The 22,091-nt window shown below is 46.2% G+C and overlaps 1 protein-coding gene across 4 annotated transcripts; it reads right to left on the bottom strand.

Annotated features, from left to right (window-relative positions):
- Positions 1 to 12: 12 nt before the first annotated feature.
- On the bottom strand, positions 13 to 20,792 carry LOC120826449 (adhesion G protein-coupled receptor B1). Of its 4 annotated transcripts, none has more exons than XM_040188743.2 (32): positions 20,368 to 20,792; positions 17,263 to 18,099; positions 16,366 to 16,515; positions 16,178 to 16,276; positions 15,904 to 16,068; positions 15,551 to 15,715; positions 14,441 to 14,605; positions 14,167 to 14,331; positions 13,959 to 14,060; positions 13,736 to 13,842; positions 13,427 to 13,621; positions 13,221 to 13,289; positions 11,983 to 12,091; positions 11,368 to 11,511; positions 11,200 to 11,269; positions 10,908 to 11,010; positions 10,466 to 10,509; positions 8,812 to 8,938; positions 5,623 to 5,726; positions 5,392 to 5,494; positions 5,105 to 5,255; positions 4,915 to 4,984; positions 4,739 to 4,805; positions 4,544 to 4,629; positions 4,184 to 4,355; positions 3,956 to 4,051; positions 3,797 to 3,833; positions 2,977 to 3,602; positions 2,824 to 2,859; positions 2,595 to 2,699; positions 2,347 to 2,397; positions 13 to 2,125 (listed from the first exon to the last, which is right to left on the bottom strand). In XM_040188743.2, the coding sequence occupies exons 2-32, from the start codon at positions 17,966 to 17,968 to the stop codon at positions 1,928 to 1,930; spliced, it is 4,587 nt and encodes a 1,528-aa protein (XP_040044677.2). In that variant the 5' UTR covers positions 17,969 to 18,099; positions 20,368 to 20,792; the 3' UTR covers positions 13 to 1,927. The 4 variants fall into 4 exon arrangements, with proteins under 4 accessions (XP_040044677.2, XP_040044676.2, XP_040044675.2 ...); XM_040188742.2 differs by having other exon boundaries at positions 3,797 to 3,836; positions 15,904 to 16,065; XM_040188741.2 differs by having other exon boundaries at positions 3,797 to 3,836; positions 20,368 to 20,791.
- Between the last annotated feature and the right edge of the window lie 1,299 nt (positions 20,793 to 22,091).

Below are 22,091 nucleotides of genomic sequence, written 5' to 3'. Positions count from 1 at the left end.
AGGATCAGATTCTTCATGTAATATAGATTTGTTTTATTAGAAAAGAGTCACATTCATTTTGTGCTATGAAAACTGTAAATTTACAGGAGGTAAAACAGGACACAAACAAAGTTGTGACAAGATAGTCCAAATGGGTCAGTACAAGTAATCTCGAGGTATGATTGGGGCTGAGGATAGGACATAGGAATTCGGCTGGTAGAACACACTATCGAGTTACGACAAGGTTATCAAAAACGTACTGTTACAGAGACATGAGGTTCAATTACCCAATGCTACAAGGCAGAGAGTAATAACAAATATCCTGAAGCACAGTTTATACTCATAGGCTATCATTCATTCTATATTAGTACAATTATCTACCAGTCCCAGAGAGCTCCAAATATGGAGTCCTGCGCTAACAAATCTCTAGTGAATAAATTCCTTGAATTACTAATACAGATTTGTAATACAATATTTTCAGAATGCATCAATATGCTCTGTAAATATGAGGAAGATGGTATAAAATTGTTGAAACATTGGTAAAAAAAAGATTCTGCCTAAATCATTATATCAGTCTTGCTTGAGCATCAAGCGTCCATCATATTGCACTATTTCACGCTGACGGCTGAACAAACACGGATGTGTTGCGATCCCGAGGACCCGGCGCTGCACCGGAAGTCATGTCAGCGCCGGGAACCTCGGCTCCGTTCCGGGAGTCCTGCAAAGCTGAGAAACAAAAAGGGCACCGATGAAAGGTCTTGTCTTGAATCCACACGTACGACATGGAAGAGCCTGCATTATTGTGCTGGGACACCTCCTCGCTGTGTTGACCCATCGTCTCCCCAGAGTGCACTGCTCTTCCTGCGCGAGAGTCGGTGTTCATCCCGGTGCAGGTGTTTTGCTGCTGAAGCAGAGTGCTTGAGAAGCCAAGACATTTTGGGTAACCAACCAATCATTCCACTACCACTCAGTGTGTTTGTCCCGATGCAGTCCACGTAGGCTCACAACTCATTAAAGATGCATTGAATCTTTCTTTTTTTGGAGCCCAATTGTGTAGGTCACAGCACAAAAAACATATAAATTGTGCGTGACAGTCATGAGGGGGATGAAAAATCAAAATATAGACTGTAAACTCAATAATGACGATAGCAATGCTAATCATAACACTGAAAACAATTATTACCTAATAATAATAATAACCAAAGTGAAAACCGCAGTGAAACGCTCCACCAGCACGATTAAGCCTGCTCTCCAGAAGAAGAGTCGTTTTCTCAGTATGAGAGTCTCACGGAAGATGTTCATTTTAGGCTTTTTGAGTTCAGTTCCAGGTGTGAAGCAGCACAAACAAACACACACATTGTGTGTGGATGTCTACCAAAGTGCAGTGTGACACCGAGCATGTTCTGCTCCCTTATGCTCTCTTGTCTTGTCTTATTTTGGAAGGTAACCGGAAGGGGAGCAGCCAAGGGTTTACGTTCGTTCCTCCCGAGAAGGAGGGAGGGGGGGCAGACGCTCCGCGTTGCATCAACTCATTTGTCTCCCGAGTTGAGTTGAAGGAAAAAAAGAAGCACAGATACGTGGACCACGTCTTCTGAATCCAGGCTGAATAGTTCAGGAAACACCCGTGGAGCGTTAATGGAACCACCGCCAGTCGTGGTCAATGGGAACCACTGATCGCCAGGCTTACCCTTTGACTTTCAGAACACTCTGACGCGAGATGCTCCAAGTCGACGCGGAGAAGCTACATTAAACATCCCAGCACCACATCCACTCCTCCTTCCTTTCTATCCATCCTGCTCTGGTTGAGGGTTTGAAGACATTGATTCCGGGACCTACTTTCTCCCATCCTCGGTTTCCTCTACTCTATTCGTAAAGGATGCCATTCCAAAACCAAAAAGGTGAACGAGGTGACATCAGGTGGCTTCTCTAGCCCCGCCCTTCCTCGCCCTCAGACCTCCGTCTGCAGGTCGATGATGTCCTGCCCCACCAGAGGGATGGTGGTGCCAGCCTTCTCCCACTCCACAGAGTGCAGCTCCAGAGGCGAGGCAGCAAGGGGCTCCAGGTCTTTACGCACCCATGCGGGAGGAGACTGCTGCATCCCCCGAACTCCCTCCCACGGCCTGTCCAGAGGACCGTGCTGTTTGTCCTGTTGAGAGACAAAGAGGAGGCACTTTAACGCTGGTGTCGGCCATCAGCCCGTAGCAAATTCCTGATTTAATCAAAATGAAATGGCTTCATTACATTGGAGGTGATTTTCTAATAATGGATTGTCATTTGAGGAAATGATTCCTCTTTGAGGCAAGTGTAATATCTGATTGTGTGTCTTGCGGTATAATTTAAGACTGTGAGTTGTATATAAACACTCACACTGTGGTTCGTTTTGTCACTTCCTCCTGAGGACACACTCCATCTCACAGACTGTAAGAAGGAAGGGAAGAGAATACATCCTTAATCAAATGACCTCAAAGTAATGATACGGTCATGATTTCATCAAAAAAAAAATCTGTTTTAACATTAGAAACTGGCTGTTGTTGTGTTTTGCGTGTTTTGTTCTGCAGCTCATGAAAATGGATGCCTGTGCAAATGGTGATGAGCATCATGCAATGAAATGTTACCTTGCTGTCAGAAGCAGGTGACTCCCTGTCTTTCTCGGCATGATGTAGCTTCCTGTTTAGGTCCTGGAACATGTTCTGGTGGCGTTTCTTTGTGTGCATTATTTTCTAGGGAAGACAACGAGGAAGAATATTAAGTTTAACTCTGAGAATATTAATACTTGCTATGAAATATTTAACACACATTACCATCAGTAATGTTTCAAAAAGGCAAAATCCAAACAATATTTACCTCAAAGTCTAACTCAGCATAACGGGATTTCTGTCTCTGCAAAGGCAACAAACGACGGGAGAGTTTAGTTTAGTTTCAGATAAATGTGAGAAACATTGCACAATCCATAAAATAATTATTCTGCATAGATCACACTATTCCATGTGCTCTTACCTCCAAGGAGCTCATAGACAGTGTGGAGATGGTCTCACTCTTGGACATCATGGAGTTCATGGACTCAAAAGTGTTCTCCAGGCTGCTGTGGGTGATATGGGACTCGCTGGACATGTTGTGGATGTTCTGGATGGGCGAGTCCCTCTCTGAGTACGACACGCTGACCTGGTCGTGGGGCATGGACTTCATCGCGAAGGCAGCCTGGGGCTCTGCAAAGGGGCCGCTGAGGTGCATCAGTCTGGCCTGTGGCAGCTGCTCCACGCTGATGTTGTATTTTGTGGGTTCGTCCTTGGGCTTGGACCTCAGGGTGGAGGTGGTGTTGGGCATGAGGACGTAACTGCTGCCATCGGAGCAGAGGCTTCCCTCGACCTGTGCCCGAGCGAGATCGGCGTCCAGCTGCTTGAAAAGCTCCCCCTCGCAGACGTACACGGGCTTCCCGCAGGACGGGTCGACTCCTCCCGCCAGTCGGCTCTTCTCTCTCTTCAGGGTGAGGGTGTGGCTGGAGTATTCGGGGACCGCTTGCATGTGGCTCTTACTGGGGTTGGATGGCAGGGTGTGGAAGTTTGAGCCCATGGGAAGAGGCAGCTGAGGAGGAGGCATTTTATCTTCAAAGGGGCTCTTCATTCCTTTGAGGAGAGATGGTGAGAGGGTGTTAAAAAACAATGAAGCAACATGACAAGGCGGAGAAATTATGTTAATCAAATATGTTCTTATTTTATGCATGATCTGGTGTTTTAAGTGTAAGTCTCACAGAAATGTGAATGCAAATGGAGAAATGGTTAAGAGCGTGAGGAAAACGCTGATGTAAATGGAGCTTCACCTTGTCTGCTTGAATCTCTGTCCTTTTCGCTGTCAGACTGCTGATAAAAGAAGAAGAAAAAAAAATTCTATCAGTACATTAAATGTATGCACATTCATTTAGGGATGAAATGCAAGAGGCACTCAAGACATTAAAAAGGCAATAAGCCAAGAAATTTACCATAATCTGGCTGTGGCCATTGTGATGGGAACTGCCAGAGTTTCCACTGCCGTCGTCCTTGCGGTCGACTACTCTGCACTTTACAGCTTCTTGAACCTAATGGAAGGAGGGAAAACTTCAGGAAACTACATTCACAGGTCGTGTGAGCTCATCGAGAAAAACAATCAACTAGAAACAATATTCTTTTTCATTTCTGTTATTTTATCATCATCTAAATATTTTCCGTACCTCTCTACGCAGGATGCAGTGGACCATGACGATGATGAAACCCTCCAGAGAGTCAAAGACGGCAAAGAGGATCTGGAAGAGGGCAGAGCGGCGGTCGGTGATGGCCAGGACGGCAGACATCCAGGTGAGGGCCAAGAGGGGCAGAACCACGCAGGAGCTCCACAACGATGCTCTGCAGATAGAAAAAAACAGATTACAATCAGACATCCTGCAATGGACTTCTATGTCTCTGCCAGCAGAGCTCCCGTTGTTTGATTGTGAGGCTTGATATCAAAGCACATCATCAATAAACCGGTAATGGCACCGATAAGGGCGATAAGCGCAGTACTGTGGCGTACAGAGAAGATCAATAAGACCTACCCTGCTCTCTCCTTCAGCTTCACGTCGGTGATGCCGTCCTTGGATACCAGCTTGTTGAAGACCAGAATACCAATGACCATATTCACCTGTGATTGCAAGGGAGGAAAACGGATGAGACAATGTAATAATAGGTAATGCATTTATAAAGAAAAACAGATTACGTATTGTGATGAATTAGGATGTCAGAAAACGTACCAAAACAACAGCTGCAGCAGGACCAACAAAGGAGTAGAGGAGTCCGCCTTCAAGAGATAGCCAGCAGCTACAAAAGAGAAGAAAAAATGTTAATGCTTGAGCAAAGGAAGTGCTTTTTAGAATAGATGCAAAGAAGAGAGAAAGCCCAAAAAGGGAAATGTAAAAAGTAGACTCACTAGTTGACAGTGCCATATCCCTTGGCTTTGGTGAAACCCACAGACACGGCTACCACCAGTGCAGGAAGGCCTGCAAGATAGAACAAAATACGAAAGTTAAACTCCGAGAAGATAAAAAAGCGTGCGTGAAAAACAATGCAACAGAGGTGGTGAAAAAGAGGGAGGGAAACAGAAAGCCAGGTGCTCTTACCCCAGCCCAGGCACAAGAAGCGCTTGCGGATGATGCGGTTGCGCAGGCGACCAGTTACGGCCATGTAGGACTGCCAAGCTTCTGTCAGCACCCAGCAGAAGGAGGAGAGGAAAAAGAAGTGCAGGAGAGCAGCGACGAGAGTACACACCACCTGTGTGAGCCCAGAGGGAGCGAGGGATAGAGAGGAAAGATGAGAAATCTGTGTCATTGGCGCTGCTCCTTCTAAAATTCCCAAAGCAGAGAGAGGTTCGAAAGAGAAATTAGGATTGGATGGAAGAGTGCCTTACCTTGTTGCGTGCCTGAGTTTGTCCGATGAGAATGAGGGCATTGGAGCATATGATGGAGAGGCAGAAGTTGATGAGGATAACAGAGCGCTCTGAGCGGATGTACCTGGAGTTGGGAAAAAGGGAGAGGAAAAGAAGAAGTTTAGAGATGAGTGCCTAGTGGAGAGAGACCAGAGTGTGCAGCATGTACAATTAGAGGCCAACATGGCGGACTTGCTTGGTAGGGTTACTTACTTCCACACAGAGACGTAGATGATGATGAGGAGCAGCAGCGTGAGGGAGGAGACCCCACAGCCGACGATGAGGGTCACGGACGGGAGCAGTGACTTATCCATGATCTGCAGAGAGGAGACAAGACCGAACATGCCCGTTAGAGCTGATACATACACACATTCATTCAGAACAACAATAAGATCCACACACACAGACACAGACACGCGCACATGCATGTACAAGCAGAGCCTGTGGGGCTGCGCTATCCGGACGAGCAGACAGCTCCCCGTAGGCAAACGGTTGAATGGCACAATCGGGCCACGGCTGAGGCAAGGTGATCCCAAGGTGAACATGTCAGAAAGATGGAGCGGCAAACAAAACAAATGGTCAGGGTCGCCGCCTATAGCCAGCTCGCTTTTTGATTCTGCAAATGAGGCGGGGAGGATGCTGCTCATACATCTTCCTCTATTAAGCAACGAGGGGCGTTGTTTAATTTGCAGGGGCAGTTCATAGGGGTTGCTGTTTGGGGTTGCTGTGTCATCACTGCAGCCTTTTAATCATTGACGGACACCCAGAGCTCATCTGTCTCTCGCGCCTTTAGTTGTGTTTTAGCGTTTTCTCGCTAGGCTGGTGTTTCTTCACAGCAGCTCTTTGCCCGTACCTGTGAGAACGGACAGGTGGACCATTATCACCTGGGCATTAATCTGCCACCACCTGCCCTTCTGATCTCTGACAGCAGCTTAGCGGCTGCCGCTGCCAGCGGCAGTGACCGTCCCATGTTTCAAACAGCCCTTGCACCGGATCTCTGGCGGGAGGAAACCGAGGAGGGATTGTCTTTTGTCTGCTGCTCGATCCCGTGGTGGGCCGGCAGGTCACTGCTGCACACAACAGTCTGAGCTCTTTGGGACTTTCACAAAGCACTCGCTTTGAATAATTGACAAATGAGTGATTATATTTTCAAACACGTTGAAGGTGGAAAGAGTGAGAAAGTGCCTCCAATGGGGTGGGTAAGAAAACGTCCTCAGCTCTAATAAATCTGCAGGTAAATTAGCACAGATAGAGGGGGAAGGAACAGACATGACGTTGGCCTTCATTTGATTTATGATGGCTATAAATGCAAGTGTATGTGAAGCATGGCTTCCACCACGTTTGCCATTATTGATAGAGAATTGAAATGACTCAAATTACTGTTTCTCTCCACCTCGATATGTGCTCCACATGGGCTTTTCTTTTCTGATATCCACACACAGCTGGTAAAGTCCGGCCCACAGCAGCCAAAAACTAAGTTACTGTAGCAAATTTGCTTCAAAATCTATTCAACTGCATTGGAAGCGCCCCAAAACAGATGGCAGATAGCAGTGCGGTAAGCTGTCTTTTTGCTTCAGCCTTTACTGAGTCTAGAGGGAGTAAAAAAAAATAACAAGGGCGATACAGTATGTTCTGTTCCCTCCCTTCCTCGTCTCAGTATCTGGGTTGATGCTTGCACCATGGGCCTCTGACTGAAATCCAGACAGCCAGTTTGACCTAAATGTGAAGCATGTCTTCCACTTGTCCTTGACCGAATCACATGTTCTCATTTTGAACAAATGTGCAAAGGGACCAGATTTTCTTCTGTTAAAATATATTAATTGGTTAACCCAGTGGTCAAGGGCATCTGCTGTTACTGAGTGGGCTGCTCCCACTGGACCATTATGCTTCCAACACAAATTAGGCTAAAGGACCCCTGAAATCTGACCGTATCGAATAAGCGCTAACACACTGCAGCAGACGACTGTTTTTCACACCTCCTTTCTGCCTCTCCCTGCCTCTCCCTTCTCGCTGGTGTTCTTCATACGGCTTGTAGAAAGACATTATTGAAAATGTCCACGGCACAAATCAAAGGATTGCTGCAGAGGTGGAAGGTACCATCTATGCATTACTAGACGTCTGTCCCTCTTTGTCTCTGCTGTGGCCAAAGAGGAAGCAAGGGGATGAGTGAGGGGGGGCCGAAGGGGGGGGGGGATGTAATCGAGAATTCAGAGGTACGGGCAGACTGGAATGATTGGCGCAGTTGCCTTTTGCTGACAGGAGGACGTTTGTACAAATATGGGAGGCGCTGTCCAGACTGGCAACAGCAAGACAAATAATCTTAAATGTAAACAACAGGTCGGGGCGAAAGAAAGCAGGAGAATGGCCTTAACAGCAGAACAACACTGTGGTCCACATGCATGAACACTTCTGCCACTCAGGCACACTAAATACATTTAAAAAATGCACATTTAAAATGTACATTTTCCCAAACTGATGGCCATCTATTGTGGTTTTGTGTGTGTGTGTATGTGCGCGCTGTAGCAGCAGCAGTCGCGGAGATGGACAGATAATTCCCTCTGTGCTGGGGGGTTGTGCAGAGATGAGGTGTGTGTGTGTGTGTGTGTGTGTGTGTGTGTGTGTGTGTGTGTGTGTGTGTGTGCGTGTGCGTGTGTCTGTGCGTTTCCTCAGACTCTCAGTTCTGGAGAATCACACTGGCCGAGTTTGCGCTGCAGAAGCCGTTGCCACGGCAACTGGACAACGAGCAGCTCTTGAGCCAACACAGTCTAATCGGGGAAAATGAGACATTTCCCTTTGCGCATGAAACACATCGATGCGTATTTGCAAATTTCGAAAATCAAAGAATTCGTGGCACAAGTTTCCCTGCACTACAACACCGTTTACTCAATCTGACGTGCACATATTCAAAAAACACGCATAATCCGTTATTAAATATGCAGTAATCCAAAAGTCATTTTAAGCGATCTAAAGAAAAAAATGTGGTTCACTATTTCATATTATTCATGCAACGCCTGTATAATCAATTTACCATAGGAAGGATATTAATGATTTAGTCGATTATAGCTGGCTGCCAGCATGTATAGAGATACCAATTACGGCGCTCTTGCATGTCAATATGCATCACGGATTCGTTTAAAAATCCGAAATGCAATTCCTCCAAATCAACATGTTGCTCGGTTGTTCCAATATAAACGGCCGGGCTGTAATTATCCCATCGGCAGCAGCTTCACGGAGACAAAGAGGTGCTGGCATGCAGCGCTACGGCAAACCACCCGAAAACAACAAGTCACACAGGCTCACACCGCAGCGCATTCCCACGCACACCGCACAAACATCATTTAAGACCAAGGAGGTTCGACCAGAAAAAAACACGATCGCATCGTCAAAAGACAGAAGACTTACCGAGTCGAAGTTGACGCGCGCTAAAATGGCGAAGGTTGAGATGCTGTCACACACGCATTTGGTTCTGAATGAATGAACGGGGACCGCTCTGCAGCTCCGAGCAGACCAAGACCCGAGCAGGGAGGAACTGCACAGGGAAGGAGAGAGAAAGGACGCGTTAGGAGAGGAGAGCTCTGACAAGTCTCTCATGCGATTGCCACATCTTTCTCATATGGTGATGAACGGACACGTTAATTTTGCCCTTTGCGGACAAATGTACATTGTCAAATATCATTTTAACAATTAAATATTTGTGATCCTGTGTGAGAATTGTATTATTTATCTACATATAATAATACATTGAATAACATTTCCAATGACCTGAAAGCCGTGATGATGGCTTTTCACATTCATGTGATTAATAGCCACCCAGATCATAATTAATGATGATAGGCCTTCATAAATCTCTTATTAGCATAATGTGGATCATCTCTCATTGGGGGGCAATCTTTCCTCTACAGACATAAGATGATTGGCAACACTTGGCTTGTGCACTGGGTGGCCAAAGGACAACATGTTCCCTCTTTTAAAAAAGATGGGGGGGGGGGCTCCTACAATGTCCACCCCAACTGATTGATGTTTGTATTCATGCCGTCTAAAACAGAATGGAACTGAATTTGTAACATGACATATATGCATCATGGACAGTAGCTTCAGCCTGGTGCAGGGTGTCGGGGGCAAAGCCATGGGGGGGTCTGACTGGACTGGGATCTAAGCTTGCTTGGCTACACAGATTAATGTGTGTTATGTTTCAGCCGTTGTATCATGCAGATGGGTTAAATGTTGTGCAAAGAATGCCCAAAGCAGCAAGTGTGGCCCTGTAATTTGCTACCTATCCGTTGTCACATCTGTACCCATCGGGTTAGAGTTAATTGATGGAGAAGCTAATGGAGCACTTCCTGTCATCAGCTCTGCAAAGAAGCATTGACCCCAAACTCCCCCATCAGCCAGAGCTTCCTCCTCTATGCTGTCTCCATCTTCCCATTACTCACATCCGCCGTCATGAAATGAACGAGATTGGACTAGAGGCACATTGCCCTCCATGCCGGGGTAAAAAATACTCTCCCTCAATTCATTTTTGCTTTTGCTGCTTGGACTTTGGTTATGTAAAAAAGTGGGTGGGGGATTATTCAGTTTGCCACTTTTCTTATCTGTCCTCCACAAGAGTACAAAACTATCTAAATGCTAATGGTCCACCTGTGTATTCTTCAGGAGGGGCAGAGTGGAGCTTGGGGCTAATTGATTCAGGCCAGCAGGAGCTAAGTTGTTCAAGTGAATCTAAGCCTCTTTAAAAACCTCCACGCACCACAGCCGTCAACCCGTGACATATAAACATGACTTAGAGGCAAAAGAGGGACGGCTGTTGTTGTCTTCATTTGGAGACTCGGGAGACTGCTACATTAAGTGTAGTGTCACTCAACTGGAGCCACTGAGGTTGTAATGTATGTCTGTGTCATGCAGTAAGTATGTCGAGAGAGGCCTTAGTGGCCTTAGTGCTTCTGGCTGGGAAGAGATGGGCCAACATGTGGCGTTGTTTTGTTGGGATGAAACATCATTGCTCTCTCTGCGTTGAGAGGACTGTCGAGAAAAAACCCCTGCTGTGGTCAACACTTACGTTTCACTGTCGTCCCACGAGAGGCACGTCTCATTCGTGGTGCCCTGAAACAAACAGAGGAAGATGGAGAAGTCAGCATGAGGAGTCTCTGCATAAAGGGGAAATGTGCGGTTCCTGGTGGCGAACTATAAACGCGTGAGATGCAACAGCTCGTTGCCTGACACCCTCCCACATTTCGTTCCCCTCTCCTGCCCGTAATGCACGCGCAAAAACAGCGTCCTCTCAGCTGCCGGCACTAATTACTGCGCATGATTTGTCATCATTGTGAACCAACAGTTTGGTTCATCTGTGATCTTTGCCGGGTTTGAACCGAATAAAAAAGTCACAGTGTCACTGCAAATGTCAGCAGAATGTCAGGCTCGGTGTACCGCGGTGAGCACTAACACCCAGAGGGGGGTTGATCTTTTTCATTGGGCTCCATAAGCAACCATTAGGGACTTACATTGTGGAGGTGGGGGAACTCGATCTCAACGGGGGTGGACAGGAGTGTCGGGGTGGGGTTGACGATCACTGTCACCACCTTGGAGTTGAGGAGGGTGGTGTTGCTGTGGAGAAAGGGAACATTAAACAGTCAGTGTGGTCATAGTTGGACAGGAGCTAAGTGCAAGGCATTGCAATGCAAAATGTAAGCGTGAACACCGAATTAAATGTGCAGAGAGCAAGGCGCCATCTGGTGGAGAAAAAATATATACTTCTGGAGGGACAGTTAAAAGCAGAGGAATCCAATTAATTACCTCTGCAGGGACAGAATAGAGGCAAGGTTTCTGTAGAGGACAATTCCGGTCACAAAAGCATCGTTGCCATCTGCAAAGAGCAAAAAACCTGCTTAGACTCAAACTCACACGACTTTGCACATTGGTTAACTGATGAAAATGATGAAAATGATGTCTGTGCAATCTTACCAGCCTGGTCAATGGACAGAGCATCACGGGAGACTGAGATCTTCTCCTCAGAGGTCCTGACCCAGTCCAGCATGCCCCTCCAGCCCTTAACGGGGAAGGTGAAGTTGGAGTTTGTGGAGGTCGGGCGCTTGTGGATGCTCAGCACTGAAGAGGAAAGAGACGAAGGGGCGGGAGGGGAGGGGGGGGGGGGGTCTCTGTTAGTAATTAGCACTTAGAGGTCACAGATTTGTTGTACACTGTGTTGGTTGAAGAGTTGACTAATGCCAAGGACATTTTGGTTAGATGAATCATGTGGGTCGGAGTAGTCATTCTCAATTACATCCCGTGAGAATATCACCCTCACTGAGACCAACAGTCTCAGGCACAGAGAGTGACTCTGAGTGTGAAGTTAACAGTTGATTACAGTATTTGACAGATTAACGAGTTTATGTTTTAGCCATATGTGTGCAATAATAAAATGACTAGCATTATTTTGGAGATAGCACAAGCATTGCCATGCTGTGAAAGTGATAACTGATGCATTCTGCTGCTGCCTATGTGGACTGAGATTAAGATTCATGCAGATCCTGACTAGACATGAGCAGAGAGCAGCTGGCAGAGGAAATTAGGGCTCACCTAAATTCTCTGTGACTTCATAAATGTCCTGAAAGCCGCTCATTTGCATGCCAATCATGCTCACAAAGTCCTCAACAAGGCGAAGGAACTCCTTAATGTGGGCACCCATCTGGATAAAACAAGAGAAGAAAAGAAGGAGGAAAAGTCAGAAAGAGGGCAAATGAGTAAAAAGGGGGCACGGTCACATTCATTGTATGCAATTTACCCACTTAGCATAACGGAGCGTTTTGGCAAGATGCCTGTTTATTGTTAACTTCCCATATCTAGATTCCTTATTCCTTTGTCAGTCCAGCTTGTACTTATTCTTGCAGAGCACAGCAGTGACTCTGCGCACAGCAGTGGAGCGGAAAAAAAAGAAGAAAAAAGAAAGAACACGGTGCTGCTTGCTGCTATGCGACCACAGAACTTCCTTCGGACCATAAATGGGCAGACTGTTGATTCATAATCTTTTCTGTTTTTTTGCCCTCTCCCTGTTGCTCGGTGGAAGGGACGCTGCCTGACGTGCATGTCTGTGACGCACAACTACAGCAATGTGGGCGCAAGGTGTGTGCTTGTATGCAATGTGCTGTCCGTGGCCCTTTACAACAGCCATCGATACGTAGGATGGCGCAGAGATTCACAGATTGCTGCGTGGGTGTAGTGATTCTCCCTGAATCAATCTCTCCCCTTTCACCTTTCAAGTAATTGCTTGTCGCAGTGGCCTTCAAAACTTGCAATCCTGCTCTCAGTTTGTGCACAAATATGTGTTTACCCACTGCAGGGTGAGTCTGTAGTTTGTTTAACTTTTACATATTTGCTCATCTTTCTGAGGAACTGTTAACACTGAATTGTTAACTAATTTAGTCTGAAGAAAATTCTTCAACAGGTAATAGTAAAGTAATAGTTATGTTTTGATTAAACATTTTAATAAATTGGTAGGACTACATGACAAGCACTCCAGACATATCATTTGATGTTTTGAATGGTATCATTTTAGCTCTCGGGGAAGTAATACTCATTAAAAGTGTAAAATCCATTGAAACACTCGTTATTCACACTGATTCTCAGGCACAGCTTGACAATTCTCTCCCTGACTTTGTCCCATCAAAGGAACGTTACCGTCATAGACTTCATTTCTTTCCTGCTTACACACACACACACACACACACACACACACACACACACACACACACACACACACACACACACACACACACACACACACACACACACACACTCTTTCTCTCTTTATCACGTACCAGCTGTGCTTCCTCCCATTTGTCACGATGTTCCTCTTTGAGTAGGTTGCTGATTGTCTGGACGTAGTTCTGCAGACCATTATATGGAGGCAAAGGTGTAAGAAGAACCAAATCCAACTTGATTAGAAAGTATTCTTGGTCAGAGAAGCATTTGTTGGAGCGCGCTGCCCAAGATGACGCACAGATATGTGCACGTTTCAGCTTACCTCGACGTCAGCGTTACTCAATCGCAGTCTGGTTCCCTTGAACTGTTCAGTAGTGTTTTTCAAGATCTCCATCACGGCCAAGAGGTCGCCGCTGTACTTGGCCCCCTCATCGGAGGAGAATCTTAGGCGGGAAATCACCTCGGCAACCCCGTCCACACTCTGCCCCATCTGCGCTTTGGATTTGTATTCCCTGGACTGCAAAAGAAAGGTTGAGGGGTTAATCTACATCTTTGACGTTTGCCGGGTTTGACTTAAGTACGGGCAAATATGCCGTTGGAGGACAGGCAGGGTCCACATGTGGGGGCGTACCAGCATCTGAATGTTATCGTAGTTTTTGGAGACACAATTGGTATGAGTTGGGCTCTCCCAGGATGCAAGACCTACAGCGTCCAGGGTGCACCGACGCAGAATCACACCTGTCAATCAGAGAAAGTACAAACTTAGTAGTCTGCATATTGGGGGGGCGTTAAACGCGGCCACTTGTACAATGGAAAAGAGACAAAGCACAGTGCTATCCTCGCTGTCTCTGTACCTGAAGCATCAACAGGGCAAGCAACAGCGGCCATGTCACCAGCGGCGGTTTTCTTCCACACAACATCGCCGATGTTCTGCTCAGGGCAGATCTCATGGGGCTCTATAAAGTTAGAAGGACAAGTAGAAGGATAAGTTCTCTCTTTTTTCCCGTACTGAATAGTATTGAGGTAGGGCAACTCTTTATGCATTGTAATGGAGTCACTAACCAGGGCATCTCTTTTCATTGCAACGTCTCTGCTCTCCTTTTTCTCCGGGGCAAGGTTCTCCACTAAAGAAGGGTCCCTCACAGACTCTCTGCCTCTGCTGCAGGCCGCCGCCGCAAGTCTTGCTGCAGCTTGCCCAAGAGCTCCACGCATGCCAGCGTCCGTCAACTAAAGAGAACATTTCACGCCATGAATTTACTGTGATACGTTCAATTAATTAATACATTTTATTTGGAGAGTGACCTTTAAACACATGCTGTTTATTTTTCTTAATTACCAGGGCAGTCTTTCAGGAAGCAGGTGGCTGACTCTTTCCAGCTGCCGTGGCACTCTGAGCCCCCGTAGGACGGCCCGTTGCACTCCCTGATTCTCTGCATGGTGCCGTTGGAGCATGAAGCGGTGCATGGGCTCCATGTAGACCACTCATTCCAGGATCCATCCACTGGAGGGAGGCAGAGGATACACAAACACACAGGAGTGTTACAGCGAGCACGAGGACAAGACAGGTTTTCACAGCCAAATGTATCACAGCACACCCACAAATGCTATTAATGACTCACAAGATCTACATCAGTTAAGTTTATGTTAAACAGAGAGTTTGACCTATCTATTCTTGAAACATGCTTCAAGAATAGATTGATAGATAGAGCTGTATGTGCATCTAACTTTCATATCCACTGTGCTCAAAACCAAAATCAAGAAAACATAGCGAAAAATTCTACTTATTACTAACATATTAATATGGTAAGTTAGCTAGGGTAAAGTGAAAAGTCTTGTTGAATTGTAAACATATTATTATGCATATTCTATCATGCTAAAAGGACCATTATGGACCACTCGGTTGTGTAAGCCTTTCAGTTTCAAAAGCATAATCATCCCTGAGTAATGAGGTTGCAGATCCTCCCTTTCAGACCTCTACTGATGGACGATATGCATTTGCAATACAGACATTTTGTGTTGGATGGAGGGAAGACCCAACTTGAGTAAAAAGCGGGACAGAACTAGAAAGAAACTCGAGTAGGTGGCAATATAAGAGAACATCTAATATGTTGGGAGACCATGAGCACTGCATGAGTCACCTGCAGTTGTTACAAAGCCGCTGACTAATGTCCACAGAGGCTTTTATTTTGTCAATGCGTCATATTTAATGTTAACCTATCACTCCAGTTGCTGTTGAGCCAATGAGTGGCTTAATTGTTGCTCATCAATGAATCACTTAGCCGAAGTGTCAAGTGTGATAACTAAGCTCACTTGTCATAGATTCTATATCATGATAGAACAAGAACAAACTGTCACAATAATAATGTTTAATTTTTACATTCACCGTTTCTTCATGCTGTATAACACCAATCTGTGAGTCTGAAATAAGCAGGATTCCTTGACTCACCTGGGCAGACAGCGATGTTGCAGAACTTGGTTTGTCTTGTAGGGCCGCGGCAAGGCTCTCCTCCGTTCTGGGGCTGCTTGCATATGCGGGTACGATCGCGGTAACCACGGCCGCATGTGGATGAGCACAAGCTCCAGGGGGTCCACTCATCCCAAGCACCATCAACTACACATGGGTGGGAAAGAGGGATAATATGAAAATAGAAGCTAATTTTGTTTAACAATAAAAGTGTTTTGAATTAACAGAAGGCTTTTGCCTCCATTGAGAGATTTCAGATCCAGATTCCGTGTCTTTTTTTTCTTTTTTTCTCCCCCTGTAATGGTCAAATTAGAGAGAAGTAAGCCGGCACTCACCGGGGCAGACGGCCGTATTGTTGCAGGGCCGGTTCTCGCGCAGGGCTCCCGTGCACTGAGTGGTGAAGGAGGAAGTGGCACAGATGCGGGTGCGGCTCTGCCAGCCCTCTCCACAGGTGATTGAACATGTGCTCCAGGGGGACCACTCATCTGTCTTAGAATCTGCTGTTGGAAAAATGACAAAACATTAATTACAGGATAAGCCGACAAGGACTGCAACAGTTGCAAAGCAGATATTGTGTAAAAAAGAACATTAACAAGAACTTCCTCTCACCTGTTTGTGTTGCAACAACTCCATAGTTAGAATTATCAGCATTGTCTCTTTTCAAACCAACAATGGCTCGCAGACCCTGGCTCCTGTTTCGCTCTTTGCCTGAAACAATTACAAAATTATATGGTTATTACATTGAATCAGAGCCACCTGCAGCCAAGTGCTCCCGACATAATGACAGGTGGGCTTACCAATGCAGGGCTGAGGGTTGCAGGCCCGTCCCTCTTCAACGGTTCCCTCGCACACATCGTCTTCGGGCTGACAGGCTCGGCTGCGCACCTGAACTCCACCGTCGCATTCTTGGCTGCACACTGACCAGCGTCCCCAACCCGCCCAGCCCTCTGTGGGAAGAGATAAGAAGAGGACATTGAGCAAGGTTGGAAACTGATATTGTTGTAAGGAATAAACGTATAAGTGTTTTTGGGTGCAAATATAAGAACAGGGAGTGAGTATTGTTTTTCTATGTGTAAAGAACGAGGAGGGATGATTATTTCTGTGCAGAACTGGGTCCTCGGCCGGATGGAAGATGCATTTGAAATGGTGATTATTTGCTATTAACCACTTGGTGGGAGCCGGGGCAGAGTGCTTTGTAAGGCCGACAGGTGCGTTGCTATAACGACCACCAGCTGACTGTGAGGTCTTTGTGCCCTTTTCAACTCCCCCTAAATAACACACAAACATACCCTCTATCCCACAGCCCAAACTACTTGCCAGGCGTTAAGTGCAGCATGCATGTCTGGCCTGAAGACGCACTAATACTCTCTAACACCTTTGATTTCTTCTCATTACTCTGTGGCGCAGGAGTGCACATCCTTTGTCTGTTAGGGTTACCTGCTCTACAGACATGGATCATTACCCAACACTCAAACACTGAGAGAAAACAGGGCTGCAGACCGCCTGTTGAGCTGCCGTCTCCTTGAGAGCACGATCCAGCCTAATGAATGTCATTACAAAGTAACACAGCAAATGGTCGGGAGGAAAACTGTCTGTTCTGTTTTCAAGGGCGAGATTTTTGGAGAATTTAGTTTTTCTTTTTGCTGTCACCAGTTCACCCTCGTGGTAAAAAAACAAACATTTTACAAACTTACTGATGATGATCTCAGCATCGCGTCCATTGTCACGGGGAACAGGAAGGCATTTCTCAACGTAGACACCGCCTTTGTAGCAGCTCCCGGGCTTCCTCTTTGGGACTTCCCAGCACTGGCAGGGAGTATTCATGATGCCACAGGGATAATCATGGGTGCTACTGGACAGGCACTTCTCCAGCCACTGGCACAGCATCTGGCAGGCAGGCATGCTTGGGTTCCTCTTCCCCACGACCAGAAACTCAGCCTTGAACTCATTGACATCATTCTGGCCCTCCAGCATCTCCACGCCGTTTCTTGCGGCCACCTTGCGGATCTGCAGGAACTGCTTCGTGGACTCCAGGTATGTGACAGTGGTTGATGCGTCGCACAGCTTGACGACCTCATCGAAGCTCTCCATGCCCAGATAGGTGCGAGAGGTCTCGATGAAGGAGTCGAACTGGAAGGTCTTGATCTGGCGGGGCACGCAGGAGTCGGTCGGCTTAGTGATTTTCATGTAGACGGTGTAGCGGCGAGGATCAGGGTTCTGCAGGGTCCAGGAGCATGGCGTGGAGTGCAGGGTGGATGTCGAAGAGAATACACCAAAGAAGCGACTCTGTTCCAGGGTGGCGCAGGTGGCAGAGGCTGGGCCGGAGGGCGTGCAGGAGGTCAAACCGAAGAAGAGTAGAACAAGGGCCACACAGGGGCCGGTAAGAGCTGACCACGCCATCGGGTGGGCTTTGATGGGGGGCACTTTCTTTGATTGCTGGATTGACCAGGTCTTTTTTGATGTATCTCTGAAATCCCTCTGAAGAACTGTTGAATTTTGCAGTCTTTAGGGAATCAATATCACCAATGAAGCTGCACAGAAACAGGGAATGAAAAAAAGAAAACAAATCTGTCAGAGTACTCCAACATCTCAATAATCTGAACAAAACACTACAAATTAGTATGCAGGATAAAAGCCCTGAAAATGAAATGCATTTACCCCCACACACACAACATTCATGAGATGCATTTTAATTGTTGAACTGATATTAATGCATCAGGGTTTTGCTGCTGATCAGTATCATAGGGCTTCGGGGCAGATTCAGTGATCTAAAATGCCCAGTCCTTCGGGACATAATTGCTCTGGCACTGCAATTACAGTCCTTCACAGTAGACTGGTATTTCCAAGCTCTCGCTCTTTCCTCCCACACACCAAACTGCATGGCGAATCATGTGCGTCAGTCTGACGTCCACAGAAGCATTGCCACGGGCAACCAGAAGACGCCTATTAGTTCCTCTGTTTGTGCTATGCACTCCTCCAATTGAGCCGTAAACAAGAAGGATGCTTATTTTGTATCCCTTGCGCAGTGTGACTGCATACACTTATGCATTGGATACCAGAGTGCAAAGTTGAATGTAATATGGATCAAGAGTGAACTCTTGCATATTAACTCAAATGCATGCAGGGTACCAAAGATGCATCACTATAACCTAGTACAATTTTTTATGCACAAAATTCCTGCTGAAAACTTGCTTTATGTGGACTGTAATTAACCTCATATAAACTTTGAATGACTAACTGTGCATGTATAGAGAGAGAGAGGGTGCAGAGTCAGACTCAATGTCAAAGCATCTCTACCTGACTGGACAGACTTAAAATGTTGGATGCTCCGTGGAGCACTGAAGAAAGGAGGAAACACTGTTGCTCAGCAACATCTTTTTACAGACATTCGGGATTCTTATTCTTCCTACTAATGTTCTCTGTCTTATTAATAACTTGGGTCCTTCATACGGAAGGAAGATCTTGTTAAATGCTCAGGAATAATTGCCTGCTTGTCGTGTATGCGACCGAGGGGTTGATCAAAGTGACGGGGTATTGCACACCGTGGAACAATTGATGCCTACAGCGAGCTTCGCCGCGAGAAGCACCTGCACTTTTCAGGCACAACACTCATAATCACATTCCTCCCATCTCTCCCTCCCTCTCATCCTCGCCTCTTTGTGAACAACACGAAGACCTCTGCCTTGTGTATGTGGGTGTATCTCTCAACCGGAAGCTCCATGAATGGGCATCTGACGAAGCACACAGTGAAAAGAAAGAAGTCCAGCTGTCGTAGGATAACTCTGTTTCTCTCCACCCCTCTCTCCGTTCGTTGCTTATCCATTTGCTGTCGTCAACAGTAATACTGCAAAGCACGCAGCCCAACAAAAGCGGTCCATCTGTTTTATGGACACAGGGTTTATTTTTTTGCAGATTCAGTGTGAAAAACAGTACAGAACTGCAGAATTGCCATCAGCGGCATGCTCTCCATTTAAGCTGCCGTAAAGACTTTTGCAGAATACAGATACAGAATTCATCTTAGGTGTATAACTAACTTAATGTTGCAAATTAAAACAGAGCAGGCATTTGATACGGTGTGTCAATGTTGTACTGGCTGCAAATGGTTAGTAAGTTATTTGCATGACTGCACCAGAAAGCTGCAAGCTGATAGCTATTTGTCTAATGCAGACACCTGGAGGACTTTGGTTCACTCTCAGTCATTCTTCTGCAAGAATGATCTCTTTTGCTGAAACGAACTTTGTAAAAGCAAAGTGTACAACCTTTACAGGTTTGCCCTGTGCAAATACTTGTGCACATGTGTGCTCATGGTTTAAAGAACGTGTGTGTGTTGCTCAGATTCAGATTTACTTACAAAATGCATTTAATGCCTGGTAATATGTGATGGGAGAAAATCTGAAAGTTGTACGGCAACCTGTTGCTGCATTCTAACTTTCTGCAGCTGAACAATGAAATTGTTACTGATCGGCTTCACAGGGAACAACAGAATATTGAGAACAATCCTACGATATAGCGCCAGAACTATCGATCAACACAACGAAACAGACGTTACGGGGACCAGACAGCTTCAGATGTGTGCGAAAAGCAACGCATGCTGCTCACTGCCGGGGGAGAGAATTTCAGCACCACGGACAGCGATCAAGAAGTTCGCGCAGACAAACATGCATGCACCTCATCACTCATACTCACTTTGTAGCTTTCCATGTTGAACACAGAACCCCGTATTCACAGGAAGCACACATTGACAGGACGAAGCAAAGACAATAAAGTAAAGCCGAGTAAAGCTGGTCGTCTTTCCTTACCTTATAAAACGATCTGCTCGACTCGAAGTCTTCAGATCCGGTCCAAAACTTTTGCAGTGGTCGATGCCGCAGAAATGACGCGACAGGTCCAAGCTCGACCCCGGACGGGTCGATCCCAAGTTTCAGTGCAGTCCACTCACTCAAGCGAAGAAATAATATTGACTCTAACCAAACTCCAAAGAGTTTACTACCAACTTTGTTTAGCTGCTATGTCCAGATAAACTGGTGTATAGCGGGTTTACAAATTGGCTGTACCGGAGCTCCAGCAGACAGTCCGTCGAACCAAACGCCGTGGTCTCGATTGTCTTCTCTCTCTAGGCTCCAGGATAAATGTTGGTACTTCTACTCCCGGCTTCGGAGTCTTCTTTGCTTGAGGTCTTTGCACTGCAAGTGGGTCCTGTCTCGGTGTAGCTTGTGGCCTCCTCTCCGCGGTTTATATATCCAACCCCGCCCCCCCCGAGCCGACTCCGACTCCGTGCGTGGATGGCGTACCGAGGTGAATGAGACAGCGCCAAGGCGGGAGGGAGCGTGCGGGGGAGAGGTGTTTGCGTGCGCGTGTGTAAGTGTGAGAGTGACCGTGTCGGCGCAGGGAGGGGAGGGGCCTTGAACGGGGAGAGAAAAGGGAGGGATCCGTGCACGGAGACAGAGACAGACGATCATGGACAGCAAACTACGCAGATGTTAACGTAGGACCAAAGGTACCGGAACTAGGATTACCTGTTCAAGTCACATGCGCGTTATCCCTGACAACATGATGATGTATTAAACAGGAAATATTAGCAGTTAATTTGTTAATTATATACATCGTTAATTATATATATATGTTTATATTTATATATATATATGAATATTTATATATATATATATATTTGTATATATATATATATATATATATATATATATATATATATATATATATATATATATATATATATATACAAATATTCAATTTTTTTTTTTTAAATATTATTTTGTAAAACACACACATACATTTTGAGACATTGTTGTATTCAGGCTCATTGCCAGCTGATTATGGGACTGAGGGATGATCTCTTCATGTGTTACTTAAAAGGCAGTTATTGAATAGTCCCGTTGGGGTGTGTCCTTGACTCGGCTGTGCACGGGGCCGGCCTGTTCCGGCGACCGTCATCGTGACCGCATCTCCTCGTCCAATTAAAAGCAGAGACGGAACGCACACGGTAGCACACGGGATTTAAGGCAACACCCTCCATTCCATCCCTCCTCGGTGGAGTGGGCGGATCTGGGTACACATCTCTAAAGTGTGGAAGGGATAACCCAACGTGGGCGTCTGCACGTTGTTGTAATGTTGGCTTGTTTCCTCCTCTACCCAAGCTATGAGAGAGAGAGACATCTAGAAGGAACACTAATAACTGTCCAAGCAACATGAGTCAGGATAACAGTGGAACCGGTTATGAGTGATTATCAGTCATTGTCTTTCCTCGTCATTAATGTCCCAGCTATGTCTCCTCAAGAAGACTGAGCCTGCGGGAGTGAGGAGCTGTGCTGTGGCGGCATGGGGATTTTGAGATTGGGTAAATGACAGTAGACAACATCAACATGAAAAAGTAATTTCCTCCGACATGAGTTAGTTTGTCTGGTGCATTTACAATGTGGCTACTTTTAGATTGTAACCGGCAGGGACTTTCTTCAACTAATAGCTTTGTGGTCATGGTGACATAAAGGGGTGGAAATTACGCTCTATT

Source organism: Gasterosteus aculeatus, chromosome 10, assembly GCF_964276395.1.
Source record: "Gasterosteus aculeatus chromosome 10, fGasAcu3.hap1.1, whole genome shotgun sequence".
Lineage (NCBI taxonomy): Eukaryota > Metazoa > Chordata > Actinopteri > Perciformes > Gasterosteidae > Gasterosteus > Gasterosteus aculeatus.
This window is presented reverse-complemented; position numbering and strand designations above follow the sequence as displayed.

Excerpts from the sequence above, each read along its gene's own strand:
- LOC120826449 (XM_040188741.2), bottom strand. The coding sequence starts at position 17,968 with ATGGCGTGGTCAGCTCTTACCGGCCCCTGTGTGGCCCTTGTTCTACTC. Across the intron at positions 14,061-14,166 it reads CAATGAAAAGAGATGCCCTG|AGCCCCATGAGATCTGCCCT; the intron begins GTTAGTGACTCC and ends CTAACTTTATAG. Across the intron at positions 11,512-11,982 it reads TGAAGTCACAGAGAATTTAG|TGCTGAGCATCCACAAGCGC; the intron begins GTGAGCCCTAAT and ends TTTCCTCTTCAG.